General features: G+C 40.6%; 1 protein-coding gene across 2 annotated transcripts in view; it reads left to right on the top strand.

Moving 5' to 3' along the window:
- Window positions 1–21569, top strand: part of LOC124555744 (b(0,+)-type amino acid transporter 1) — a 593057-nt gene extending 571488 nt beyond the window's left edge. For both annotated transcript variants that reach the window (XM_047129768.1, XM_047129767.1), the window contains exons 11-12: window positions 15776–15944; window positions 20008–21569. In XM_047129768.1, coding sequence (XP_046985724.1) covers window positions 15776–15944; window positions 20008–20072 — 234 coding nt within the window. In that variant the 3' untranslated portion in view covers window positions 20073–21569. The remainder of the gene's footprint in view (window positions 1–15775; window positions 15945–20007) is intronic.
- The last annotated feature ends 296 nt before the right edge of the window (window positions 21570–21865 follow it).

Genomic DNA, 21865 nt, shown 5'->3' with positions numbered 1-21865 from the left:
CCCTGCTACTGCCCTGCCCTGCTATTTCTGTTGTATTTTCATGTCTTGCAAAAAGTTTTGGCTGGGATATTGCCTAGGGGTTAATCCACCTGAAATAGACTGGCTTTCTTTATTTGCAATCATTAAGCAGCTTCAGGTTTTTGAGCATGAGAGTTTATTGCAGGTGATCATTTTAAAGGTAGATTATAGTTTAATGTTCTGCCAACAGTTAGGTCACTAGAGATGGACCACAAATTCGTGTTAGGGATGGATGGGGAAGGAAATCAGCAGTGACATCTTCAAAGGAACCATCCCATCACTGGCCTTAGGTGATTCAGGGAAATCACAGAAAACCCAAATCTGGATGGCCTGATGAGGATCTGAACTAACGCGCGCCCCCACACTTGCCAGATTTGTTCACAATCTTAGTCACTATAATATTATCATCAGCAAAAGGTAGTTTAGATTTCCAAAATTGTTGGCAATGGAAATGCTGTATTTACTTTTGATGCCAATGTTTTGGATTCCACTAATACAAAAATGGGGACAGTTGGAATATTTTGTGACCAATCAACGGCTTTTCAGTGTGACCATCATCAAATACTGTTACAGAAGGCTGCATACTTATATGTAATTGGTTCAGGATGGAGGTGGATTGATTCATACCTTCCTAACATAAAGATGTATTTGGCAGTGCAGAAGATGTCTCAGCATCACCACCTGTGCAATGCTTCAGGGCTCATTTCTGGGTCCTCTACTTTTTATTCTTTTTGTTAGTGATTGAGTTCTCTGTATAGAGTATTGAAAGTTTGTCATGGCATTACTGATAACTTGATGATATACTAGAAGTGTCAGTGAATAAGGTTTCTACAGATATTGTGAACTGGTTTATCAAAAACAATTTTTTCTGTCTACCTCATTGAAATAAGTTTTTGAAGTGTATAAGAAGTAGGAATAAAACTGTATGGCCAGCAGATGACATACTTATACATTACATTATACCTGGGTGTACATTGTCAAAATAAACTGAACAGACCAAGCTATATCCTAGGTCTATGCAAAAGTCTTCTTTTCTTCCCCTCAACTTTTGCTTTATGAATTGTTTGGTCATGTAGAAATATGGATACTATTAAATTGTCTTATTTTGCTTACTTTCATGCTATTATGGCATATGGAATCATCTTCTGGGGTAATCAGCAACTGGCTAGAAAAATGTCATATGCACGAAAATAAGTCACACATATCATGAGTGCAGTTCATCCTAAATCCAAAGATAAATCTTTAGGGACGCAAAATCTGCACTACTACTGCACCATATATGTTCCCCTTACATGTTTTATTATGGAAAAAGGAAATCTTTAAATGTAACAGTCTCTGTATCACACAACATAAGAAGAAAAGAAGGCATCCACTTTGAGCTTACAAATTAAGTGTTATGCAGAAGAGAGATTGAATTTAATGGTTGCAAGATTGTTAATGCTCTCCCTTCACAAACTGAGAGTATAGTGGAAGATGAGCATCTGTTTAAAAAACAAAGATATTTTCTGTTGGAAGACCCTTTTAAAACTGTATAGGGTGTACAAAAACTCCACTGACAGACTTCCAGAGGCAGTTCAGGGATACCTTCTAAATATTTTGGTACAAGGGACTAGTTACAGAGTTATTATACTTAATCTGCTTTCTTGTGCCAATTAGGTTTGCATCCGTTCTGCACTGAAAAGAGGGCACAACAGTGCAAATGTCAACACTATGCACTGTGTGTATGTTTTCATTCACTCAGGGTACCTGCTGTTGACAACAGTAATGCTCTCTTTGTTATTTCCCTTGAGTTTGTATTCAGCACTGCTCAGTTCTTTCATGTTCTTTACAGATAAGGCCATATTTACAAGAGAGGTCACGTTCATCTGTAGGAATAGCCATGCATAGGATGACAAAAATTCACACACAGAAGTTTGCTGTGAAATTATGGGTTGGTATTATCAACAATTTTATGCTTGGATATTACCTACTTTTTGATACACTGAAGGAAGCTGTGTGCAAAAAATTCCTTCAACATGTCCCCCCACAGTTCGTAGAAGATGTACTGCTAAGAATTCATCAGCATATGTGATTTAAACATGACAGGGCACCAACACAATTTGCACTGATGTCAGGAACCACACTAAGGTACAGTTTGGACAACAATGGAGTGGTCACAATGGTTCTGTTCCGTGGCCAGCTTGTTCAACTCACATGGCACCAATGGACTACTACTTCTGTGGGCATGTGAAGAGCCTAGTTTATCTGACTCTGGTTGATATTTGCATGGGCCTGGTTGCTAGGATTATTGCAATCATGGAAGTAGTATGTCAAACTCTTAGAATTCTCTAGTATGTAAGACAGTCGATGGTGCATCACTGTACACTCTGCTGTGGTCAGGGTTGTCAAAATTTTGAACAGTGTCTGTAAGGGAACAGTTCTGCATTTGTTACATGCTGGTCATTGATCAAACCTACTGAACACACCGAGGTAAAAGTGTACATGTTTCATTTGAGGATTGTTGCATTACTCTGAGTTGTGTCTTGTATGTTGTATGTTTTGGTTATTGTATGTTACAGACAGCTTCACTGTTGTGAAAGTATTTTCACAGAAACAAGGATGAGTGTTGTAACAAACCAAAAGAATCAGAACTGCATTGTTATTCTGTAATGAGTCACCAGAGAGCACAGGTCCCTTATACCGAAATACTCAGAAGGTATCACCGAATGCCCCCTGAATGTTTGTCAGGAGAGTCCTGGTTCATCCTGTAAGAGAGTTCCTGAAATATAATATATAATATCAATGTACTTGTAACATTTAGATTCATTACCAGATCTTTGTGTGAGTGTGTGTGTTTTGTCATCATAAGTATATCTCAACATTGTAATTTTTCTGTAAGCACCTTTTATAATATGTACATAGTTAAGTATTTACTTGATTAGTACTGTTCACTTAATCCCATATAATATTGTGTTCTAATAATCACAACAAGCTTGCAAAAGTGACTCATTCCATATCCTGCGATCTAGTCACAAAATGCAGCTAACACAAAATAAACAAATAAATATAAGCACTGGATTTGCATTTGAGAACTATATGGTTCACATTGCCATCTGACAATTTAAGTTACATTTTCCATGGTTGTGCTAGATATCTCAAAGTCAATAACAAGATAGTTCCTCTATAAGGGACATGAATGATTTCTTGTGCCCTCATTGCATTCCTTTGTCAATAATTAGCTCAACTTGATGAGATGTTAAACCTTAAAATTCCTTTCTTACATTTGGAAGTAATACAGTTCAAATCACAATCCATTTGTGCTGGTTTTGGTTTCCCATGGATTCCTAAATCATTTAAGGCAAATGACAGGAGCTAGAGCTCTGATGAAAATAACACTTATTAAGCAAAGATTCAGGTGCTGGACTTGCCTGCTGGAGGATACTGATTCAAATCCCCATTCACACATCCATCCAGGTTTAGGTTTTTCCATGGTTTCTCTAAACTGCTTAAGTCAAATATCAGCATAGTTCCTTTGAATAAAGGACACAGATTATTTCCTTTCCCATCCTTCCCTAAACCAAGCTTGTAATCCATATCTGATGATCTCATTGTCAATGGGATACAAAAATCTAGCAATGGAAAGTCCAGGATGCAACCCCTCCTTCCACAATGATCTCTACCTGTTCAAATTTTGTCAGTCCATAGTCCTCACCAACCTAGTCCTGCAAAATCATATAAATTAGGTCCAAAGCTCCTTGCAGTACCTCTTCTCTACCCATAAAATGCTCCTACTCTACAATCCCAAATTCCTGCAATCCATCACACATATTGAAACCCTTGCTCTCCAGAAAGTAATGCAGTACGAACAATGCCACCTCAGAAAACTCAACAACCTGTTCACGTCATACTCCCAGCTTGGACTAACATTATCTACCATCTCTACAAGAGCCTCCATCAAACCTCCCCTCACAGCCACCAAACCCTGTCTTGCAGAACTATCAGATTCTCAGATTCACCACACCCTCAGAGACGCCCTCCCACCACCATACAGAGTCCATAACCTAAACAGACCTGCAACACAGTCATCAACCTGTCCTCCAAAAGCTTCAGTCCCAAAGAAGTATCATTCTTTTCCAAAGGTTTTATCTTTCACCCCACTCCCAAATTGCTGAGCTTGTAAACAACTGCTCCTGATCTCTACAGCAGTAACACTTTCTTGCCACCAACCCTACCAATCAGATTCAATCCAAAACCAACACTGAACTCTACCTGAGTTAGTTTACTCCTCCACCCAACCATAATCCACCCCCACTGCCTCAAAATCACCCCATTAACTTTTCAGAATTTCCTAACGTCAAACTTCGCCTCACCATCATTCCCCAAATCGATTAACATGGAAAAGACCTTACATCTGAAGAAATAACTGAAATTCACCACCTAAAAACTGACCTCAACCTTACAATCCCACCTGCTGACAAAGGCTTCACCACTTTGCTTTTGAACTGCAGGAATTATCTGATGGAGTCCCTCCACCAGCTGTCAGATACAGCCACCTACAAACCCTGCCACAGTGGCTCCATCCCAGAAATCCTATGGGATCTCCAGGCCTTCTTCAAATCCTTAATTCAGTCCAAGAACCTCTCCCTTGTGTCTCTCTCCTCCTCACCCCCACCCCTACCTGCACTCCTACCTTCCACATTCTTCCTAAGGTTCATAAACCCACCACACAGGATGACCCATAGTAGCTGGTGACTGTGCCTCCACAGAGTGAGTATCTGCTCTCAATTACCAACACCTGCCACCTATTAGCCATAACCTATTTTCCTATATAAAAGGCAGCAACCATTCCCTCCACTGACTCTCCACAGTTACTTATCCTCTACCAACCAGCACCCTGCTCATCACTATTGATGTCATCTCCCTCTACACTAACATCACCAATGCCCATGGACCAGCCACTATTGAACAGTACCTTTCCCAATGCCTGACTGACTTCAGATGTACTCACTCCTTCCTGATCATCATGACCAACTATATCCTCAACCACAAATACTTTTCCTTTGAAGGCATCACCTATAGACAAGTCTGTTGATTAGCAAGAGGCACCTATGTGGAACCATCCTGTGCCAAATTTTTCATGAGCAATCTCGGGGAATCCTTCCTAACCACTCAGAATCCTAAACCCTCATCTGGTTCAGATCCATTGATTACATCTTCGTCATCTGGACTAAGGGTGAGGATGCCCTATCCACATTCCTCTAGAACCTCAATACCTTCTTCAGCTGGTCCTCCTTAACCCAAAAAATTGCCTTCCTCTATGTTGACCTCCATCTCAAGGACGGCTACATCAGTATCTACATCCACACCAAACATACCAACCCTGAACACCACCACCACTTTGACAGCTGTCATCCATTCCATACCGAGAAGTCACTTCTATACAGCCTAGCCACTGTCTAGCCACAAAAGAGGACTCCTCTCATGACTCAGTCCCATCCATGACTGAAGAAACCGAATCATATTCTCTGCCAGGGTTTTGACTGACTACCTGTCATCACGACCTGAAATGAAGAATATCCTTCCCACTAACCTCCCCACCCCTTCCAAAGTGGTATTCTGCCGCCCACTGAACCTACACTATATCCTTGTCTGTCCCTACTCCACTACTGTTCCAAATCCCTTGTCTTGCCGCTTATTTCTGTGCAATAGACCTAGATGAAAGACATGTCCCATACATCCTCCCACTACCACCTACTTCAGTCCTGTCAAGGCATCCCCTACCCCCTCATAAGCAGTACCACCTGTGAAAGCAGCCATGTGATTTAACACTAAGTCACAACAACTGTGCCACTTTCTATGTGTCTGTCCACATGAATGACCTCTGCCAACTGTGGACAAGAGATAGTTGGACTGCCTAGTTGCTGAACATGCCGCCAAGCATGATATGCTTCACTTTAATGATTGCTCCACAGCAAATGCCATCTGGATTATTCCTACCAGCACCAGCTTTTCTGAATTGTGCAGGTGGGAGCTCTCCCTACAACATATCCTCTTCCATTGTAACCTCTTGGCCTAAACCATAACTAGTCTGTGTAGTTCACCTACCCATCTCCTTCCCCCTCCCCACTCCAGTACTGTATGTGCTTCCTGTCCTGCCAATGCACCTTCTTCTCTCATCTTCCTTCCCCCCCCCCTCCCAACCCCCCCCCCCCCCACAATTCCCCCACCCCCCCACCCCCACACAGCTTCCTGTTGCTGCATTTAATAGCATTATCCTGTCCTGGCCACATCCCTGCACGCTCCTCCAGGCAACACTAACATCTTTCCCCACCTTTATCCTGCTATCCCTCCCCCTCCCTGCCTCATGCTTCCTCCTTAACGCCATCACTCATCTCCAACTGCTGCTCTGTCAGACACAGTCGCAGTTGTTCTCTAGCACCCTAAAACAGTGGCCTTGTGTTTGTGTGTTATGCTTGTGTGAATGTATGTGTTTTCTACTACAGAACAATGTCTTTGGCCAAAAGCTTAACATTTTAGCAGTCTTTTTCATTGTGTCTGTCCATGACTCAGCACCTCCTCCAGATAGTTGATAGTACAATCTAATATTCCTTTCATTTCTTCCAATACACCTACACCAAAAGCTGTGACAAGGTATTTAGCACACCAAACTGATAATCAGGAATAGTGGGAGTACAAGTCTCCCAGCCATCCAGTCTATATTTTCCATGGTTTTCATAAAATGATTAAGGTGCACACCATGATGGTTTCTTTGAAAAGGGGACAGCTGATTTCATTCCCCATCCCTGCCCTATCCAAATTTCTAATATGTGTCTACCTTGTTGTCAAGGAAATGCTTAACTTCAATCTTCCTTTTCCATGACTCCATCTCAACCATCTACCAAACTACACACATCAAAAAAAGTTTTGCATCACCTTTGTTCTGAGAATTCCAGAACCTGTACAGAAAACTGGAATAGAGATCAACATAAACATCATTTCCACCCTTTTTATTGCTCATGAAAACCACACATTGCATGTTGTACCACCATACAGCGAGACCTTCGGAGGTGGTGGTCCAGATTGCTGTCCACATCAGTACGTCTAATACCCAGTAGCACGTCCTCTTGCATTGATGCATGCCTGTATTCATTGTGGCATACTATCCACAAGTTCATCAAGACACTGTTGGTCCAGATTGTCCCACTCCTCAATGGTGGTTTGGTATAGAGTAGATACCTCAGAGTGGTTGGTGGGTCACGTCGTCCATAAACAGCCCTTTTCAATCTATCCCAGGCATGTTTGATAGGGTTCATGTCTGGAGAACATGCCGGCCACTCTAGTCAAGCAATGTCATTATCCTGGAGGTAGTCATTCACAAGATGTGCATGATGGGATCACGAATTGTGTCCATGAAGACAAATGCCTCACCAATACGCTGTCAATATGGTTGCATGATCAGTCAGAGGATGGTATTCACATATCGTACAGCCGTTACGGTGCCTTCCATGACCACCTGCAGCGTACATCAGCCCCACATAATGCCACCCCAAAACATCGTGGAACCTCCACCTTGCTGCACTCGCTGGACATTGTGTCTAAGGCATTCAGGTGTATCGGGTTGCCTCCAAACACATCTACGACGACTGTCTGGTTGAAGGCATATGTGACACTCATCAGTGAAGAGAACATGATGCCAATCCTTAGCAGTCCATTCGGCGTGTTGTTGGGCCCATCTATACAGTGCTGCATGGTGTCGTGGTTGCAAAGATGGACCTTGCCATGAATGTTGGGAGTGAAGTTGCACATCATGCAACCTATTGCGCACAGTTGGAGTTGTAACATGACATCCTGTGGCTGCACAAAAAGCATTATTCAACATGCTGTCAGGGTTCCTCCAAGCCATAATGCAGAGGCATGTAATCGACAGTTCCTGTCTCTCTGTATCTCCTCCATGTCCGAACAACGTAGCTTTGGTTCACTCCGAGACACCTGGGCACTTCCCTTTTGAGAGCCCTCCCTGGCACAAAGTAACAACGAGGATGTGATCGAACCACAGTATTGACTGTCCAGGCATGGTTGAACTACAGACAACACGAGCCGTGTACCTCCTCCCTAGGGCAATGACTGGAACTGATCAGCTGTCAGACCCCCTCCGTCTAATAGGCGCTGCTCATGCATGGTTGCTTACATCTTTGGGCGGGTTTAGTGACATCCCTGAACAGTCAAAGGGACTGTGTCTGTGAGAGAATATCCACAGTCAACATCTATCTTCAGGAGTTCTGGGGACCGGGGTGATGCAAAACTTTTTCTTATGTGTGTATAAGGGGCAATCAAAAAGTTTCCATTGGAAGGCTGTACAGTCCAGAATCAGTATGCCAATCAGGCAGAATCACCATGAGCATTGAGCTAATCATCTCACAGACACACCAGTTTGAAAATACCTGTTTGGTAAAATACTAGGACCTACTGTGTGAAGAAGTCCTTAACTGCCCACTGCACATCCTCATCCACAGGAATTATCAATGCTTGAAGGCTCTTTCCAAGGGACTGAAGGCATGGTAATTGTTTGGGGGGAGATTGGGTCTATGGTGTCTCCCACCTGAGTTCGCATAACTTCTGCATTACAACATCTGCAGTACAAGAACATGCATTATTATGAAGCAGCAGCACACTTGGCGCGCACGATTCCACAATGGTAGTTTTCGACAGGGATGTTGCCCGTACATATTCTTCATACTCGGATGGATTTCTACCAGTGCTTGTCCTTCAGCAGCCAAGAAAAAATGACAGCACATTGGTACTGTTAGGATGAATTTGGTAATAACATCACTATAGTTCACGCTTCCACAATTACTGCATGTGTCTTGCAAAGGCATGAATGCCACACTAATCCCTTGCCTACATGTCGGTGGTTGTATACCCACATCAAAGTTGCACTACATTGCATATACACTGCAGCAATGTTCTCAAATCAAAACTTTTTGATCGACCCTTATATAACATTCCCCCCTATGAAACCGTACATTTGGTTTAAAGTCTATTATTGAAATAATGACTGAAGTTTTATGAATTCATGAACTGTGTAAAATTTTTAATAAAAATATTATGGTTTGTATTTATTTTATGCTTCCACAATTTATGTGACATATTAAATCTCAAATAGCTGCCACATCTTTTTTTACCATTTGTTTTGTTCTAGTAGATTCTTTGTAACATTGTTTGCCATCTGTGGTGTATCAGCAATAATGTTTAAATCAAACAAATATAAAAAATATTATAATATAATGTTGATTCTCAACTTACTTTATGACTAAGGATGCTAAACCCTGGGTTGGGGAATCAGTACAATGATTTGAGGCACATAAACACCATTAACACTGCAATCCACGAAGGAAAAAACTTTCAAACTGTGTGGGAGGAGCATTTGCAATGCCTGGCAAAAAGAATTCACATCACAAATTCTAACAGCGAAGGAAGACAGGAAAATATTATGACATTGGAATGAAGTGTGTTGCCCATATGTGGACAAGTAGAAGGATAAGATTCCTAAAAAACTTCTCTCCTCATTACAAGTAAAGATTTTATTGGGAGTAACTTTTGCTAATTAATCTCTAATTTGGCCACCACTACCATATCATACCAGTGTCCATAATGTTGATGCACTGTGAAAATTTTTCTGGGGAAATAAAACTATTTTAATGCTGATAGGTGAATTTAGCCATATTTTTGTTCAAGGTTGTACCAGAACTTTTGTAGTTCCTTTACAGTGATAAATTCTTTCCCAGTAAGTTATATATAGGGCGTTGCTCCCAAGAGTCACCAAGTTCAGTTTCTCTGGTGTTTCAGCAGATATTTGCTATTTCATTTTTGCATTGCGTAGCTGAAGTCAGCAAAACGAATAGTGCTCATTGATGCCCAGTGTTGATGGAAAGCATCGGTTTGTTTCCAGTTATAAGCAGAATTATTTTTAAAATGTCCCAGATTATTGACAAGTATTAACAAGGACAGCAAAACTCAAAGAATAACCAGTATTCCAGCAGCAACAGCACTTCTCTGGCCTGGGTTGACTGTTACTGCCGACCATGCAGCACTACAGAGTCACTGCTGGATTGCTGTTTATTTTTTGTGGTCTACTGTGTCTGATAAATACATATTCATAAAAAGAATATCAGAGTAGACTAATTTGGGAGTGTACTATCAAATGGGTGTGTAAAATTCCAATTTGTTTGTAACTGGAAATAAACTGACGCTTTCTGTTGACACTGGGCATACCATGAAAGATGTGATGATCAGTCATTGTTTGGGCTGACTCCAGCTACACAATGCAAAAATTAAAATGCAAGTATCTGCAGAAACACCAACAACTAGTCTTAAAATTCTCATTAATGCCACGTACTCTGGCTAAGATGAACTGGTATTCAGTCAGTGATCACAATTACAGCAAGAGTGGTCTCTTTCCCTGTAGGTTCATTCAGCCATGTGCTATTGATCAGCAGTGTGGAATTTACCAGAACAGATATTTGCTATTTGAAACCATCTTCATGTCAATTAAAGATTTTGTTGCTGCAAATATAATCATAACTACTACTAAGTTTTCAGTTCATTTTGTATAAAAATAACACTTTTCTATCTTTCCCTGAAGAACTTATACTTGACCACTCCATCATTTTTTACATCATAATATCAGTGCTAAAGTCCTTTTTTTCCAAAATTTTGCTCTTCAGAACATGAGGGGTATTAAAACATCGTATACTCAGACCACTATACCACAAATACTGTTGACTGATGAATCTTTTGTACTGAATAGGAATCCACACACACCATCTTCAGGCAAGACATGACTTCATCTCATCATAATTGCTGGAAGGTTACATGTTGCAGTAGGCTTCTTGCAATCCTTAACTGCAGTTTATTATCTTTTTTTATTATTCAGGCATTTTGTCACTGATATATAATCACAGTAGGCATCAGAGAAGCAACAGCATTGTCAGACTGGCACATCAAGCCACAGTGTGTCTGCAAAAAGCTGTCACATCATCTACTTCAGTTCCTTGGATTCTCACACTCTCCTCTTTAGGAAAATACACATTAATATCTGCAAGGTTAGAGTGTTTGTCATACGTCCTTCAGTTATTGCCATCAAATAATGCCTTGAATAGAGGATGGAGCAACAATAGGTCAGCTGACCAATCCACTCTAGAACAGAACTGCCAAGAGGTTTACTTTAGTTCTTTTTTTCTGTTACCAAGTGTGGAGTCTTGCCCACTCATTGCTAATTGTTGCCTAAGGGAATCAGCATCCTCAGAATGCTATACAGCAATTCAAACAAATAACATTAGTGATTTTATTTCTAGAAAGCAAATTGTCAATACATAACTTTGATTACTGCAAATGTTGCTAGTGAGAGATGACAGGAAAACAGTAAAGTTCTTGCTATACGCAAAGGCCTAGTAAGCACTTGATACAGATCACAACAATCTGATAGCTTAGCACTAATGTCCGTTGCAGACTGGACTGATCTGAATAGCCAAGGCACTTACATTCACTTCTTCCAGGTTTCACTCTTGGTGCGGTGCAGTCCAATCCATGCACCATTGGCTGATGTTTCCTCACCGCCTTCTCTGGTCTTGCATACTGCACCTTCGTTCCAGCATTTGTGGTTATGCCAGAACACCAAGAATAACCCAAACCACATATAAGGCAACTGGAGTAGATAGAAATAGCTGCTTTGCTGAAAAACTTCACTTTCTCAGGTGCCTTCAGAACATTATGGAAGGAAGAACTGAAGGAAGTTTGAATTCTGAAACAGTTTAGGGAAATTTGGATCAGGGTGGGTGGGTAGTAATTTGTACGCACATCCCTGTTCAGCAGGATCAGGTTGAGCTACAGTCGCAAGCGCAAGTCTGGAATGAATGCCTTGCAGAAGCAGGCCTATGACACAACATAAAGAGAATGCAGTATCTCACCACAGACCTAAATTACCCATATACCATAAGAGGCAATGTTGTTGACATTCCAATAACAAGGACTCAAAAATTGCTGCTAATGGAAATCTCAGCAAACTGGCTAAAGGCAAAAGTATAACAGTCTGTAATATTACATGCCACTGAGGATGCTTCATAAATAACAGCAGTGAAATGAGTACAGCAAAAAACAAACTGTCTTTCGTTTAAATGCATAGGTAGAAATCGGTAATATGTTTAGCTGCACTGTGTGGTGCTGAATGCTGGCCTATGACAAAAAGAGTGGAACAACAACTTTCTGCCATGGAAACAATGATGTTCAGGTGGAGATCTAGATTAACACTGCACGATCACATCACAAATCATGAAGATATGCCATAACACCAATAGTAGACAAGATGAGAGAAAGCTGTCTATGATGTATGGGCATTTTCTTAAAGTGGTGAAGACTAGTTTTAGTTTAAAGTAAATGGTAAATGGCCAGTAGGATAATGTAGGCAGCGATGGCTTGATATCCTACACAAAGGTCTCAAGATCTCAGGCCTTCATCCTGAACAGACCCAATCAGGTAAAATAGTGACAGTGGGCCAAAACAGCAGACACTGCCTGCATGCAAGACAAACACCAAGGAAGAAGAAGGAGGGAAAAGAAAGAAGGAGAAGAAATGATCATCATCTGAAGAAGACTTTTCCCATGTATCATGAACAAGTGACAGTATAATTACTGCTGGTTTATATGCTATTTCTCCTACACTGAAGAGGGGGAAAATCATGCTGTAAATTTCTATTTCAAGTAACTGCTCTTTTTACTAATGACTGCAACAAATATGAGTGCAGCCAGTCTGTTGCAGACATTACATTCCCTCTATGCCACTTATTATACACACTTTCATGAGCTATGAATTACCTGCATCAGTGTTACGATACTACCTTAATGCTTTCACTAGAATGTGCAGTTCATTTCACATTCCAGTTGCTAATAGATTATGAGCTAAGGTGAGAACTCTAAAAATGTAACTGAGTGAGTCTTAGCTGTGCTCATACTATTTTCATCATCAGTGTGTTTAGAATCATTAGCTACAGGGATTACATTTAAGGACTCTTCTGGCTAGCTCACAGCATCCTTAAGACTATGACATGATAGGTATGTTGCTTATCTTTATCTGTTACAGCCAACACATGAACAAGTATGGAGCTGCTCTGTATTTAAATGTTAAACTGCTATTAAGACACTATTCCAAATGCCATTACAAAAAAATTGAACACTTTGTAAGCTGCTGAAACTGTGTATATTGTTTATATACTCAACATTTGAATAAACATTGAATGAAAAGCAGTGAAACAATATTTTCTTAATTAGTACTGGCTGAGTCATATTTGCAGCTGTGTATATTTCAGTTTCCCAGAGGAACACTTCAGTTCATAAACATACTTTTCATGAATAATCCTAAAAATTCTTTGCTTTGATCCACATGCTGTGGAATGTTTATGTCCATGTGGTTCCAATCCACAGGGTGAAATTGGCATGGTATTCTTCCATGAAATGTATTTTCATTTCAGGTTCAAAATGATAATTCCAGTTAGTACAGTGGATGAGAAATGATAATTCCTATCCTTTTAACATTCAAGTAATTTCATATAACTTTACCCTTGAGTCTCACTAGCTAAGCATCCAGGAACCAGTCACGTCAGAATTCCATGTATTCTGACTCACTGATTATGGTAATGATTATTTGCCATAAGGTACAGTTGGAAGACTCCTGGCTACAATTCCTGTAATTTTATGGTGGAATTTGCAGGAGTCAGTTTTGATGGTGACCCATGTGTTGTAGATATGATGGATTTCCAAAAAGCTGACTCAATGATACCTATCATTTTACTTCATACCTCTGTGTGTGCTGTAATTAATCTAATCTCGTCCTCATGATTCCTGTGTAAGCAATAACTAGGGGGTTGTAGTATCAACGTCTTGGACTTTGATCTCCACCTCTTTGATGGCTCCATCTGTGTTTCTGTCCCCACTAACCAATAACAGTACCTGCATTTTGACAGCCGACATCCTTTTCACACCAAAGAATCACTCCCACATAGTCTGGCCACCCAGGGATGGTGCATCTGCAGTGATGAGAATTCCCTGCCCAGTATGCTGGAGGTCTTACAAAGGCCTTCACAAGCAGGTGCTATCAACGAAACCTAGTCTGCAAGTAGTTTCTTTCCACCATACTCTCACACACCCCTAACCCCCCACCCCTCTCCCCCAAGAACCAGCTGCAAAGGAGCACTCCCTCATCACTCGGTATCAACCTAAACTGGAGCAACTGAATGACATCCTTTGCCAGGATGTCAGCTACTGATTGTTGTGCCCAGAAATGAGGGACATTCTACCCACAGTCCTTCCCACCCCTCATCAAATGGTATTACACCACCCACCCAAACTAAACAGCATCCTGATCTATCCCTATACCATTCCCACTCTCAAACCCTTGCCCATATAGGTTATATAACTGTGTGAGACACAGATGTAAAACCTGCCTGATTTACCCAACCAGCACATCAGAGTCCGATCCTGTCACAGTCTTCTTCTATCCCATCACAGGCAGGGCAACTTTTGAAAGCAGCCATGTCATATATCAGCTCTGCTGCAATTTTTGTACAGCATTTTATGTGGGCACAACCATCAATCAACTGCCCACACAAATAAACAGCCACCGCTAAATTGTGGCCAAGACTAGAGCTGACCACCAGAGGAGGAACTCACAACTGGGCACAATGTGCTCAGTTTCAGTGGCTGTTCCACAACCCATCCATCAGGATCCCTTTTCTTAGCACCAGCTTATCTGAAATCTGTAGATGGTAGTTAACCCTATAACACATAATTCGTTCCCTTAATCCTCCTGGCCCCTGGCTTCAGTCTCATCTAATGTCCTGCACCCACACTTTCTTTTCAACAGTGAGAGAGAGAGAGAGAGAGAGAGGTGTGTGTGTGTGTGTGTGTGTGTGTGTGTGTGTGTGTGTGTGTGTGTGTGTGTCCAGTATAAAAATAGAGGTCTTTTCCCTTCTAGAATTTACATTTGAGGTCGAATTTACATTTGAGGTCAATTTCTCCCAGATAAATCAGAACAGAGGGCATAAGAGCAAATAAGGAAAGTAAAACAACAACATTTCATACCTGCAAATACAATGAGATAAATACTAACTGAAAAATATTGTAGGAATGATTCATTAAGCAGGTGACTTATATTCTTTGTTACAAAAACATACACTTCCAGAATGGAAATTCATTGATTCCTTACTCCTCTTTTCATTTTAGGATTCTGTAGTCATATTGTTGTACAAGGGTGATCACAGCAATTGTGTCCAACAATCAAGTTATAGCTACTTGCAATTATACTTCAATAACTTGATTTTCAGTTCTTAAAGTTGTATGTAATGAGTTCACTTTCAGGATCCTGCACTATCAGTTTGGTATAGTCTCATCCATTAAGTGGTCCTTTATCATAAAAGAGAGAGAGAGAGAGAGAGAGAGAGAGAGAGAGAGAGAGAGAGAGAGAGAGAGAGTGATATGAGAAATTAAATGAAGGCTGTTTCCTGCATTTCCAGAGTATACTTATTCACAATTGTTAATGGTGACAAATAAAAATCTGTTGGTGACCTGATCTGTTCAGTCTTTCTATTTGGTTAAATTCCTTTCTATTTCAGAAAAGTTGTCAACCTTTCTCATAGTAACATAGTATTAATTCCATTAAAGATCACTACAACTTCAAAAATTTGTATTTCTATGAGATGCCACTGATGATGACCTTTTGTTTATTTCAGGTGAACATAATCATTCCATGTCTTGTTTTGGTTATCTCTGTGTACCTGATAATAGCTCCAATAATAGACAAACCACAAATTGAATACTTATATGCAGCTCTCTTCATAGTGGGCAGTCTTATTTTTTATGTGCCCTTTGTGATCAAGCGACATTGGTTCAAGAGGCTTGGTATGTATCATATGTATCATCTGATTTAAGTTAAACATAAATGAAATATTTTTTACTCATGTAGGCTTAGGTTGTTTATATTTATGTATCATTCAAAAGACTGTTTATTTCCTGGACTTGACAAATATGCATATATCTCAGACGAACAAAATTTGTGGTCAACAACAAGACTGACACTGAGCCATGTTATTCTCAGGATAGACACAAACAGCATTATATATGTACTCAGTACCGAATGGAAGAATGAGTGAAGCCTCACACAGTCAGTATGAATCATCTTTCTAGAGAAGAAATACAATAAAATTAAAGAACAATGTTGTCTTAAATGTAACACATCTCACAGAGTATCAGGCACACACTTTGCTTAGTGAGGCAATAAAACTGTGTATTTAAGAATGATGAACACTAGTTAAGAGATTATGTATGCCACATCTAGAAAATGGCAACAGCATGTAAATTTACAAACCAAACTAACAGATCAGTGAATGGAACCACTAATTGAAAATCTTTTGTCACAATACTGCAGTTTGGAGCTGGGACACTTAAATTTTAATAACATTTAGGTAGGCAATCAAATTATTGGAGAACTCCAAGAATTCAGTATCAAAATTTGATTTCCCTTCACTGGCAATGAAAAATCTTCCATTAAATCGAGGAAAGACTTGTGAAAAATAAATGAAGTGGTTCTAAAACATGCTTTGTTGCCATCAGAGGGCAAAAATATAATAAAATCCTTTGAAAAGACTGAATTGTACAATAGCAACTAACAGTAACTTCAGAAACTGTTGTTGCTTCTACTGTTCAGTATTCATACTAACAATATTCTTAATGACTGGAGTGATGTACATAATTGTTTAAAGATCAGGTATCTTAGATACATAGGGACTTCAGAAAGTTAGTTACACATGTCATCCCACACTAAGACCATTGTGCTGTAAGAGTGGCACACTGTCAGATGAGGGTACGTGTGATGAGTGCCCTGCAGACACAGTTCTGCTGTATAACATGTGCTTCACAGTGTGCAAGTGAAATCAGACATCTGGAAACATACTGCAAAGTTGAAGTATGTGGGGCAGTACAATTCTCATGGGAAAAACATGTAAATCATACACAGATTGACCATGAAAGTCTGCTGGCATATAGACCAAAAGCAACATCATGTCCAGCTGTAGTGAAATCACGCCAACAATTTGATCAAGGCCACACAGACATGGGTGATGCTGATACATTATACATTCCAGATCTAGCACCATGTGCTTTCCATCTTCTCAGAATGCTGAAAGAACATCAGAAAGAAAGAGATTTTCCAATGATGAGGACATTCACAAAGAGGTTCTCCAATGGTTCCACAACCAAGGAGCTAGTTTCTATCATCGAGGAATTGAATGATTGGTAGAATGTTCTGACTGTTGTTTAGAGAAATGAGGTGACTATGTTGAAAAATAGTGCCATGTTTCTGTGTCACTTTGAAGTGTAGTTCAGCATTCAATAAAAGCGACTTAGTCTTCCATGGTAATGTACACTTCTTATTGAACTGCACCCAAACTTTTGCAAATCCTTATACCTGATGGCCAAACATGGGAAAATGACCAATGGATTGCAGACACTCTGAGCAAACTGAATTCTCAATGAACGCAGATTAAAAATTTCCATAGGCTGGCCAAAACAAGCAGTATTCAACATTTAATATACTGTTACATGCCAAATATTATCAGACAAAAGCTTCAAACATCTCCCGCCATAGAAGTAGTGAAAGTAAAAAAAGATTAACAAACAACACTTTCAATATCAAACAATGGGTAGAATCTGGAAAAATAAAGATTCATGAAGCACTGTCACAAAAGGGAAGTAGAAGTGGGAAAAGGACCATCAGCTATGCTGGTGGGATGGAAGGCACGTGTAGTACTGGGGTGGGAGCAGCGAAGGGGATAGGAAGGTAGCGGACAAAGACTGGCACTAGTCCTTCCCCTCCACCTGATTATCCCCTTCACTGCACCCCCTAGATTTCTACACATGCCTTCTATTCTGCCAGTGCATCTGCACAGTCATTTCCCCTTCTCTGTTTCTCTCCTCTCCTCTCCTCTCCTCTCCCCTCCTCTCCCCTCCCCTCCCCTCCCCTCCCCCCTCTCCCTCCCAGCACAACGACCCCATGCTGCATTTAGCAGTGCTATCCTGTCCCTATCACATTCCTGCATGCTCCCACAGGTAGTGACAGCACAGTGATAGCATTTTCCCCCACCTATACCCTGATATCCCTCCCCCTCTCTGCCCTATGCCTCTTCTGTACACCCACTACCCACCATAGCAAAGATCATGGCTCACTTCAGAACAGTCTCAGTCTGATGAATGACATAGTCCAATGACTTAATACAGCTAGCATTCTTTCCCATTGTGTCTGTCAGTGGCTCAGTGTCTCCTTTATACACTCCTGGAAATGGAAAAAAGAACACATTGACACCGGTGTGTCAGACCCACCATACTTGCTCCAGACACTGCGAGAGGGCTGTACAAGTAATGATCACACGCACGGCACAGCGGACACACCAGGAACCGCGGTGTTGGCCGTCGAATGGCGCTAGCTGCGCAGCATTTGTGCACCGCCGCCGTCAGTGTCGGCCAGTTTGCCGTGGCATACGGAGCTCCATCGCAGTCTTTAACACTGGTAGCATGCCGCGACAGCGTGGACGTGAACCGTATGTGCAGTTGACGGACTTTGAGCGAGGGCGTATAGAGGGCATGCGGGAGGCCGGGTGGACGTACCGCCGAATTGCTCAACACGTGGGGCGTGAGGTCTCCACAGTACATCGATGTTGTCGCCAGTGGTCGGCGGAAGGTGCACGTGCCCGTCGACCTGGGACCGGACCGCAGCGACGCACGGATGCACGCCAAGACCGTAGGATCCTACGCAGTGCCGTAGGGGACCACACCGCCACTTCCCAGGGACACTGTTGCTCCTGGGGTATCGGCGAGGACCATTCGCAACCGTCTCCATGAAGCTGGGCTACGGTCCCACACACCGTTAGGCCGTCTTCCGCTCACGCCCCAACATCGTGCAGCCCGCCTCCAGTGGTGTCGCGACAGGCGTGAATGGAGGGACGAATGAAGACGTGTCGTCTTCAGCGATGAGAGTCGCTTCTGCCTTGGTGCCAATGATGGTCGTATGCGTGTTTGGCGCCGTGCAGGTGAGCGCCACAATCAGGACTGCATACGACCGAGGCACACAGGGCCAACACCCGGCATCATGGTGTGGGGAGCGATCTCCTACACTAGCCGTACACCACTGGTGATCGTCGAGGGGACACTGAATAGTGCACGGTACATCCAAACCGTCATCGAACCCATCGTTCTACCATTCCTAGACCGGCAAGGGAACTTGCTGTTCCAACAGGACAATGCATGTCCTCATGTATCCCGTGCCACCCAACGTGCTCTAGAAGGTGTAAGTCAACTACCCTGGCCAGCAAGATCTCCGGATCTGTCCCCCATTGAGCATGTTTGGGACTGGATGAAGCGTCGTCTCACGCGGTCTGCACGTCCAGCACGAAAGCTGGTCCAACTGAGGCGCCAGGTGGAAATGGCATGGCAAGCCGTTCCACAGGACTACATCCAGCATCTCTACGATCGTCTCCATGGGAGAATAGCAGCCTGCATTGCTGCGAAAGGTGGATATACACTGTACTAGTGCCGACATTGTGCATGCTCTGTTGCCTGTGTCTATGTGCCTGTGGTTCTGTCAGTGTGATCATGTGATGTATCTGACCCCAGGAATGTGTCAATAAAGTTTCCCCTTCCTGGGACAATGAATTCACGGTGTTCTTATTTCAATTTCCAGGAGTGTATGTAAAGTACCAATCTTTCCATTTCATATTGTTAAAAAGGAATAGTCTATATTATGGCTTGCTTTGTTGACAATTGCTCATTACTTTTTTTCCAAACAACACTTACATACTACTGGAAAAATCTAGCTAGCAAATAAAATTTAATATGTTATTGAAGTTCATATCTTATGACTATTTTGTTGTTTAAAATTTTTCCACTAATGTTTACTTTATCTACATTCCAGGTTTCATTAATGTGTTCCTACAACTACTACTTGAAGTTGCTCCAACCCAATCCATGTACGAATAGCAGTATCACTGATGGATCTAAGAAGCTTATCAAATGCATGATACAGTAGCAGAATCTCATACTGTTACACAGTAGTCAAAATTCGGACAATGTTAGTTCTCCTTTGTATGATTCAGAAAAGATTAAGATAATAAATCATGAAAAGTCCAAGTATCCTCTGCTGAGCATAGAACAGTGTACTGAAAATCCTGCTATGTGTCAGCTATTATACAGAAATATTATAGGAGGAAATAACATTGTGTTGCATAAGCTAGAACAAGTTAAAGTATTTACAATGTTCTTAATTCATTGTTGGTGTTCCCCTTGCACTAAAAATAAAAATAATTAATGAAAGAGGTTCAGTGTTACACTTTTAATGTATTTGGCATTAGTTTATCACTTTTAACAGCATTTTATTATGATCATAAAAATGACTAAATTTTTATTTTCAAAAATGGACTTAATTTTTTTGTTCTACTTTTATTAGTCTTATTTTTTTGTCTGGTGCAACCTTCAGAGATGAAACTCAATTTGTAAAAGTTGACAAAACACATTCCAATTAACTCTCTGAGTTTTGTTTAATTTTTTTTAAAATTAAGGACAGATGTTGCTGTACAAAAAACAAAATGTTACAGTTGCTCGTATTTGTGAATATTAAAAAAGAATGGTTGGAATGTAAGAGATAAAACTTTCACCTTTCTGAATTTCAGTGCTGAAAAGATCTGTAGGCTATTGCCTGTCAGTTATATGATGACATTTGTTGTGAATTTAGCCTCAGTTTTACAATAATGAGATGTCCGTGCCATATGGATTGTAGCATTTGGTCACAAAGTACTAATATAAGAAATATTTGTTTTAAACATTAAAATTTAAAACAATCTGTAAAATGAGTGGCATAAGAAACCATACCATTTACATTATGAAACAACGAATGTAACTGCCAGAGCAAGACGAAAAGCACATGAGCATTATGCATATCCAAATTGACAAAATTTGAAATACTTGAACATATTATTCAAACCTGGAGCACTAAAGGTATTATGTTAACTTCTCAGTGATATTCCAATGAGAAATATTTTTGTTACATGTCAGTTACATTTTGATAAATTTTATAATTGTATAAGTATATTTTACAGTTGAATAGTAAATATTTTAAGAATAACTATATTGTCCTCCAGGTAAATGGTCTGTTAAATAAATATTTGTTTCAAGATGCTGAAATTAAGCTGAATAATGTGCTGTAAAAAATTAGTTTATTACAGATTGAGGATAAATTGAAAGATGATTTAAAATATTTTCAATAGTTGCAAATTGCCTGAGAATTAAGTTGTTTATCAAGTTGGTATTCAAAAATTGACAGGTTCCTTGCCTTGTACACAGTTTTCAGGCAAATACACTTGTGCCTGATGATGTAACATGCATTTTGTGTACGTTTTCATTCCCAAGATGAATGGTTGTCTGTTGAAAATGTAATGAACTTAAATGATGACTGAATATAAATTACATTTAGAAAAATAATCAGCTTCATGATTGAACTTTTTTACAACAATAATATGTTCAGTTTGAACTACTTTTCTATTCAGTGATGTAACAGATATTCATTGTGTTATCATAACTTCATTTGATCACTCTTCACCAGCAATGATATTAACTCAGGTAGTGTAATATTACTGAGTCAGTGAGTGTCTGTCTGTCTGTTTGATAGAGAGAAAAAAAACTAAGCCAAACATCTTCACAAATGTTTTGGTCAATGCTATAGTATTTTCCATTCACCAATTACAAACATAACAGGGGGAAAATTAATCCTCAAGAAT

The sequence above is a fragment of the Schistocerca americana genome, chromosome X, assembly GCF_021461395.2.
Source record: "Schistocerca americana isolate TAMUIC-IGC-003095 chromosome X, iqSchAmer2.1, whole genome shotgun sequence".
Lineage (NCBI taxonomy): Eukaryota > Metazoa > Arthropoda > Insecta > Orthoptera > Acrididae > Schistocerca > Schistocerca americana.
The sequence above is the reverse complement of the archived record's forward strand: the minus strand, read 5'-3'. Positions and strand labels throughout refer to the sequence as shown.